This window comes from Hypanus sabinus, unplaced genomic scaffold (genome assembly GCF_030144855.1).
Source record: "Hypanus sabinus isolate sHypSab1 unplaced genomic scaffold, sHypSab1.hap1 scaffold_450, whole genome shotgun sequence".
Classification (NCBI taxonomy): domain Eukaryota; kingdom Metazoa; phylum Chordata; class Chondrichthyes; order Myliobatiformes; family Dasyatidae; genus Hypanus; species Hypanus sabinus.
The window spans coordinates 249614-258666 of NW_026781325.1; the positions used below are offsets into that span (position 1 = coordinate 249614).

Here is a 9053-nt window from a genome sequence, read left to right on the forward strand (position 1 = left end):
TTCACTCCCATATCCACACCCAGAGTGACACCGTCCCTTCCCATTCACTCCCATATCCACAAACAGAGAGACACCGTCCCTCCCCATTCAATCCCATGTCCACACCCAGAGAGACACCGTCTCTTCTCGTTCACTCCCATATCCACACCCAGAGACACCGTCCCTTCCCTTTCACACCGATATTCACACCCAGAGAGACCCCGTCCCTTCCCGTTCACTCCGATACCCACACGCAGATAGACACCATCCCCTCCCGTTCACTCCCATATCCACACCCAGAGGGACACCGTCCCTTCCCTTTCACACCGAAATTCACACCCGGAGAGTTAACGTCCCATCCCTTTCACACCCATATCCACACCCATAGAGACACCGTCCCTTCTCATTCACTCCGATATCCACATGCAGAGAGACACCGTCCCTTCCCATACACTCCCATGTCCACACCCAGAGAGACACCGTCCCTTCCCGTTCACTCCCTATCACACCCAGAGAGTCACCGTCCCTTCCCATTCAATCCCATATCCACACCCAGAGAGACACCGTCCCTTCCGATTCACTTCCATATCCACACCCAGAGAGACACCGTCCCTTCTCATTCACTCCCATATCCACACCCAGAGGGACACCCACTTCCCATTCACTCCCATATCCACACCCAGAGAGACACCGTCCCTTCCCATTCACTCCCATATCCACACGCAGAGAGATACCGTCCCTTCCCATTGAAACCCATATCCACACCCAGAGAGACACTGTCCCTTCCCATTCACTCCGATATCCACATGCAGAGAGACACCGTCCCTTCCCATACACTCCCATGTCCACACCCAGAGAGACACCGTCCCTTCCCGTTCACTCCCTATCACACCCAGAGAGTCACCGTCCCTTCCCATTCAATCCCATATCCACACCCAGAGAGACACCGTCCCTTCCCATTCACTCCCATATCCATACCCTGAGAGACACCGTCCCTTCCCTTTCACACCGATATTCACACCCATAGAAACACCGTCCCTTCCCTTTCACTCCCATATCCACACGCAGAGAGACACCATCCCTTCCCGTTCACACCCATATCCACACCCAGAGGGACACCCACTTCCCATTCACTCCCATATCCACACCCAGAGAGACACCGTCCCTTCCCATTCACTCCCATATCCACACGCAGAGAGATACCGTCCCTTCCCATTGAAACCCATATCCACACCCAGAGAGACACTGTCCCTTCCCATTCACTCCCATATCCACACCCAGAGAGACACTGTCCCTTCCCATTGAATCCCATATCCACACCCAGAGAGACACTGTCCCTTCCCATTCATTCCCATATCCACACCCAGAGAGACACCGTCCCTTCCCATTGAATCCCATATCCACACCCAGAGAGACACTGTCCCTTCCCATTCATTCCCATATCCACACCCAGAGAGACACCATCCCTTCCCATTGAATCCCATATCCACACACAGAGAGACACCTTTCCTTCCCATTCACTCCCATATCCACACCCAGAGTGACACCGTCCCTTCCCATTCACTCCCATGTCCACAACCAGAGAGACACCGTCCCTTCCCGTTCACTCCCTATCACACCCAGAGAGTCACCGTCCCTTCCCATTCAATCCCATATCCACACCCAGAGAGACACCGTCCCTTCCCATTCACTCCCATATCCATACCCTGAGAGACACAGTCCCTTCCCATTCACTCCCATATCCACACGCAGAGAGACACCGTCCCTTCCCATTCAATCCCATGTCCACACCCAGAGAGACACCGTCTCTTCCCGTTCACTCCCATATCCACACCCAGAGACACCGTCCCTTCCCATTCACTCCCATTTTCACACCCAGAGAGACACCGTCCCTTCCCATTCACTCCCATATCCACACCCAGAGAGACACCGTCCCTTCCCATTGAATCCCAAATCCACACCCAGAGAGACACTGACCCTTCCCATTCACTCCCATATCCACACCCAGAGAGACTCCAACCCTTCCCATTCACTCCCATATCCACACCCAAGAGACACTGTCCCTTCCCGTTCACTTCCATCTCCACACCCAGAGAGACAAATTTCCTTCCCATTCACTCGCATATCCACACCCTGGGTGACACCGTCCCTTCCCATTCACTCCAATATCCACAATCAGAGAGACACCGTCCCTTCTCATTCACTCCCATGTCCACACCCAGAGAGACACCGTCTCTTCCCGTTCACTCCCATATCCACACCCAGAGACACCGTCCCTTCCCTTTCACACCGATATTCACACCCAGAGAAACACCGTCCCTTCCCTTTCACTCCCATATCCACACGCAGAGAGACACCATCCCTTCCTGTTCACTCCCATATCCACACCCAGAGGGACACCCACTTCCCATTCACTCCCATATCCACACCCAGAGAGACACCGTCCCTTCCCATTCACTCCCATATCCACACGCAGAGAGATACCGTCCCTTCCCATTGAAACCCATATCCACACCCAGAGAGACACTGGCCCTTCCCATTCACTCCCATATCCACACCCAGAGAGACACCGTCCCTTCCCATTGAATCCCATATCCACACCCAGAGAGACACTGTCCCTTCCCATTCATTCCCATATCCACACCCAGAGAGACACCGTCCCTTCCCATTGAATCCCATATCCACACCCAGAGAGACACTGTCCCTTCCCATTCATTCCCATATCCACACCCAGAGAGACACCATCCCTTCCCATTGAATCCCATATCCACACACAGAGAGACACCTTTCCTTCCCATTCACTCCCATATCCACACCCAGAGTGACAGCGTCCCTTCCCATTCACTCCCATATCCACAAACAGAGAGACACCGTCCCTCCCCATTCAATCCCATATCCATACCCTGAGAGACACAGTCCCTTCCCATTCACTCCCATATCCACACGCAGAGAGACACCGTCCCTTCCCGTTCACTCCCATATCCACACCCAGAGACACCGTCCTTTCCTTTTCACACCGATATTCACACCCAGAGAAACACCGTCCCTTCCCTTTCACTCCCATATCCACACGCAGAGAGACACCATCCCTTCCCGTTCACTCCCATATCCACACCCAGAGGGACACCCACTTCCCATTCACTCCCATATCCACACCCAGAGAGACACCGTCCCTTCCCATTCACTCCCATATGCACACGCAGAGAGATACCGTCCCTTCCCATTGAAACCCATATCCACACCCAGAGAGACACTGTCCCTTCCCATTCACTCCCATATCCACACCCAGAGAGACACCGTCCCTTCCCATTGAATCCCATATCCACACCCAGAGAGACACTGTCCCTTCCCATTCATTCCCATATCCACACCCAGAGAGACACCGTCCCTTCCCATTGAATCCCATATCCACACCCAGAGAGACTGTCCCTTCCCATTCATTCCCATATCCACACCCAGAGAGACACCATCCCTTCCCATTGAATCCCATATCCACACACAGAGAGACACCTTTCCTTCCCATTCACTCCCATATCCACACCCAGAGTGACAGCGTCCCTTCCCATTCACTCCCATATCCACAAACAGAGAGACACCGTCCCTCCCCATTCAATCCCATGTCCACACCCAGAGAGACACCGTCACTTCCCATTCACTCCCATATCCACACCCAGAGAAATCGTCCCTTCCCATTCACTCGCACATCACACCCACTGTCCCTTACCGTTCACTCCCATATCCACACCCAGAGAGACACCGTCCCTTCCCTTTCACTCCCATGTCACACCCAGAGAGACACCGTCCCTTCCCATTCAATCCCATAGCCACACCCAGAGACACCGTCCCTTCCCATTCACTCCCATATCCACACCCAGAGAGACACCGTCCCTTCCCATTCACTCCCATATCCACACCCAGAGAGACACCGTCCCTTCCCATTCACTCCCATATCCACACCCAGAGAGACACTGTCCCTTCCCATTCATTCCCATATCACACCCAGAGAGACACCATCCCTTCTCATTTAATCCGATATCCACATGCAGAGAGACACCATCCCTTCCCATTCACTCCCATATCCACACCCAGAGAGACACCGTCCCTTCCGATTCACTCCCATATCACACCCAGAGAGACCGTCCCTTCCTATTCAATCCCATATCCACACGCAGAGAGACACCGTCCCTTCCCATTCACTCCCATATCCACACCCAGAGAGACACCATCCCTTCCCATTCAATCCCATATCCACACCCAGAGAGACATCGTCACTTCCCATTCACTCCCATATCCACACCCAGAGAAATCGTCCCTTCCCATTCACTCCCACATCACACCCACTGTCCCTTACCGTTCACTCCCATATCCACACCCAGAGAGACACCGTCCCTTCCCTTTCACTCCCATGTCACACCCAGAGAGACACCGTCCCTTCCCATTCAATCCCATAGCCACACCCAGAGAGACACCATCCCTTCCCATTCAATCCCATATCCACACCCAGAGAGACACCGTCACTTCCCATTCACTCCCATATCCACACCCAGAGAAATCGTCCCTTCCCATTCACTCCCACATCACACCCACTGTCCCTTACCGTTCACTCCCATATCCACACCCAGAGAGACACCGTCCCTTCCCTTTCACTCCCATGTCACACCCAGAGAGACACCGTCCCTTCCCATTCAATCCCATAGCCACACCCAGAGAGACACCATCCCTTCCCATTCACTCCCATATCACACCCAGAGAGCCACCGTCCCTTCCCATTCATTCCCACTGACCACACTCTGATTGCGACCCCCCCTTCCCATTCACTCCCTCCATCCGCACTCCCAATGGGACCAACCCATTGCCACCCACCTCTACAGTCCATGGGGTGTGGAATCTCAGGAAATTTCTGCCCTGGTGGGAGGTTGAGGGGAGTATCGGTGGGATAATCTAAGAGCGAACGTCCGTGCTGGTCCAGAATGAAAGAGTACAGGTGTCCCCCGCGTTACGAATGTTCGCTTTACACCACTTCGCTTTTCCAAAAGACTTACATTAGGAACCTGTTTTCGCATTGCAAAGAGGATTTTCACTATTAAGAAAATCTTTCCCATATATACATTAATGGTTATTCGCTTTATGCCATGATGACTTAAAAAGATTTCGTAGGAACGCTCTACCTTTGTGGGGTGGGAGAGCCCCGTACACAATGACAATAAACTGCAGAATGAAGTGTAACAGTTACACAAAAAGTGCAGTGGGGGTAAACAAATAAATGGAAGGGCCACGGTGTTAGCTCAGGAGATAACATTGAATTCTTCTTTTAACATAAAAGAGGTCTGTCTGATCACAGCGGGATAGAAAATGTCCTTGAGTCTGGTGCTGTGTGCTTCCTGTCCGATGGCAGGGAAGGTAGTGAGAGTGTCTGGAGTGGACAGGGTCTTTGATTATGCTGGACGCTGTACTGGGACAGTGGGAGTGCGGACAGAGTGCTTGGAAGGGAGGATGATGTGACCTCAAATCTCTGAAGTTGCCATATCAAATCGTGATGCATCCAGACAGGACGCTTTCTCTGAAGCATCAATAAAAATTGGTGAGGGTGGATGGGCACATGCCATATTTCTTAGCAGAGGTGTTGGTGAGCTTTATTGGCTGTGGCAATGGTTGCACCAGCACGGATGTTCGTTCTTTAGTAATCCCACCAGTGCTCTCCCCCACCTCCCTCCAAGGCAGAGAATTCCTGAGATTCCCCATCCTGTGCCAGGTTCCAACCCCCCCCCCCCACCAGTGTTTAATGACCTGCTCCACTAAACCTGTAATTTTGTCCACTTGATCATGACTGTCTCACTGGGAAGACATCTCCTCATCTCCTCTGTTCTGTCCCCTGAATATCTGAGATGTCTATGTGTTTGCCCCTCATGTGCGTGTCTAACACACTAATCCCCTCTGTCTACACAATGTCCATATCCCTCCATTCCCCACACATCCATGTGTGTGTCTGACACACTAATCCCCTCTGTCTACACAATGTCCATATCCCTCCATCCCCCACATATTCATGTGCGTGTCTGACACACTAATCCCCTCTGTCTACACAATCTCCATATCCCTCCATTCCCCACACATTCATGTGTGTGTCTGACACACTAATCCCCTCTGTCTGCACAATGTCCATATCCCTCCATTCCCCACACATTCATTTGTCTAACACACTAATCCCCTCTGTCTACACAATGTCCATATCCCTCCATTCCCCACACATTCATGTGTCTGACACACTAATCCCCTCTGTCTACACAATGTCCGTATACCTCCATTCCCCACACGTTCATGAGTCTAACACACTAATCCCCTCTGTCTACACAATCTCCATATCCCTCCATTCCCCACACATTCATGTGTGTGTCTAATAGCTTTTAAAACACCCCTATTTCTGGGTGGGGTTAGTCCATACACTCCATATCGGTCACATTACCTGGCCCCCATCTACAGGTCAGGAGTGTGGTGGCCCCCCCCCCCATCCAGCCCAGCCCATCACGTGAAGCCCGTCTCCCGGGCGTGTCGCCATGCGGGCCGGGTGCTCCTCCAGTCTGGCCACCAGGTCCGGGAACAGTCGTGCATCCGGTTCCGCACTTGGACAACTGTCTTCCTAAGATTATTATTTGCCTTAAGTTCTTCTATAGTTTGGTTGTTTATCAGTGTTTGCTTAAACATAATTTTCATAAAGGTTGTTATATTTCTTTATTTTCCTGTGAATGCCTACATAATGAGTCTCAGGGTAGAATAGGGTGACAGATAAATACTTGGATAACACACTTCCTTTACCTTCTATGTCACAAAGGGTTAACACTTTCATTCCTAAATACCAGCCACCATGTGACCTCGTTAAGCAATTATTCGAAACCGTCTGATGCATCCACCGTATAAAGCCGGAGCTGGGACGGGACGGGAGTTAACGGGCACCATGGCGGATCTCAGCGTGGAAGTGGCGCAGGTGGGGATGGCGGTGACTGCCACTCTTTTGTAAGAGGTGGAGGTTATGAGGCATGGTTGGGAGGGACTGGAGATTAATGGGTGGAAAGGTAAGAGAGAAGGGTGGGACGATGGAGGAGGGAAAATAGTGGTTGAGTGGAGACAAGAGGAGGTGGGTGGGATAAATGTGTCAATGGGGGAGACATGATCTGGGTGGGAGATGGGGAGATGTCCTGCCCTTTAGACAGGCCTATGGAGGGATATAGGCCTCGTGCACTCGAGAGAAACTTGAATCATTGGAACATCGTGGCCAGCACTGGTGTCTCGGGCCGAACGGCCTTTCCCTGTTCAGTTCCCGGTTATACGGGTGAAGTGAGATGGAGAAACCGGTGAGGTCCGGGGGTGGGGGTCTGCACGGATGGGCCAGCCCCGTTCCCGGGCGCAAGGGAGGTCGCACCGTGGGCGATGGACGCGGTGCTCTGGGCAGGCTTGTCCGAAACGCTTCTCACGCCACCGCTCTCTCCGCAGCTAGCCATGGAGCAGGAGGTGGATGGGATGCTGCGGCACTTGACGGATGCCATGGAGAGCGGCGGGTTGCCCGCACTGGCCAGGGAGGTGCGGGAGATGCGGGAGAAAGTCAGGGACGTGACGGCGCAGGTGGCGGTGACCGGGCCGCCCGGCGTCGGCAAGACCACCTTCATTACCACGGCACTGCGACTGTCGGCGGAGGCGGCCGCCACTCTGCAGCAGGCGCCCAAGCCCGCGTCCTGCGCGCAGCCCGGCCAGCCCCGAGCCGTCTTCTGGGAGCTGCCCGCTATCGACGAGGCGTCGTTCTGCGCCGACGCCTACCTGCGGCAGGTGGACGCCGGCCAGTACACCGGCTTCCTCATCCTCTCCTGCGCGGAGTTCAGCCGGGAGATCCTGCGCCTGGCCTCCGAGCTGCGGAGCATGGGCAAACCCTTCTGCCTGATCCGCTCCAAGATTGACCTGCGACGGCGTTGCTACAGGAAGAGGCAGTTCGCGGATGAGGTGCTGTGCGCCCTGCGGAGGGAGCCGCTGCCCCACCTGGACCTGGAGTATGCCGTCGGCCGCCTCTTCCACGTGGATTGCAGGGACTCCGAGGACTTCGACTTCAAGCCGTGCGTGCAGGCGCTGCAGGACGCGTCGCCGTCCGCCCTACTGAGGCACTGCCTCCTCGTCTCTCTCAGTTACCTCTCCAACAAGTTCCAGCTGAAGACCTCCCTCAAGCAGCTCACCCCGATCTGGGCCATCCACAGCCTCGTGGTGGACCCAGTGGGCTCGGCCGGCCTGCCCTACCCGGTGAACGCGCGTTTCCTCGTGGACGAGATCTACCTCTACCGCCTGATCCTGGGCATCGACTTCCAGACGCTGCGGCTGCAAGCCCAGCGGCTGCGGCTGCCCGCCTTCGTGCTGTCGGACGAGCTGTGTGCCGGTCTGCCCTGCGCGCTCAGCGAGGTGGACGTCGTGGCCGAGCTGAACAAGTGGACTTCCCTGAAGGTTCCCGTCGCCAACAGTAAACTCAAGTGGGTGCCGCTGCTTCGGCAGCTGCCCGGCGGCCTGCTCTCCGGTGCCGCCGTCATCCGCCTGCTGGATTTCATGGTGACCCAGTACATGATCGATGTCTACAGGATCGAGAGCAAGATCGCGGCCGTACTGAGGGGGGATTGAGGCCGACACTGGGGAGGTGGTGGGCGGGGATTGCGACGCGAACGGGTTTGGAACGGGATCTGGTTTATCTATTGCAGGGTGGGTTGGCTTGATTCGGACTCTTGGGACTGCAGATGTCTGAAGTCACCTTAACAGAATCGTCTCTGAATCACCCACCAATGTTTTGTAGTGTTGGACCGTCTCCTGGGAAGTGGTGGTGGTGTAACCCATCCCCAGTGGATTGGGAGAAGGTGGTGTTTCTTCCTGGTCTGAAGTGGAGAGGTTGCACCCCGACCATGATAAAGTCCAAATATGCACTTTAATTTATTCCCCTTCCAACCTGACTTACAAGCACTCCAGGGATCATTTAAAAAAAAAGCAGATTTGAGAAAAACTGGTGTCCATGGTGTGGACAAATCCAGCAGAGATGGTTCTTTTTTTGGGGG

At 54.1% G+C, this 9053-nt stretch overlaps 1 protein-coding gene across 1 annotated transcript; it reads left to right on the forward strand.

Moving 5' to 3' along the window:
* Window positions 1-7404: 7404 nt before the first annotated feature.
* Window positions 7405-8628, forward strand: LOC132388992 (interferon-inducible GTPase 5-like). Its single transcript, XM_059961404.1, has one exon. It carries the CDS (start codon window positions 7405-7407, stop codon window positions 8626-8628), a length of 1224 nt encoding a protein of 407 aa, XP_059817387.1.
* Window positions 8629-9053: the final 425 nt, after the last annotated feature.

Bases quoted from the DNA above. Each gene is read 5' to 3' on its own strand.
- LOC132388992 (XM_059961404.1), top strand. From the start codon at position 7,405: ATGGACGCGGTGCTCTGGGCAGGCTTGTCCGAAACGCTTCTCACGCCA.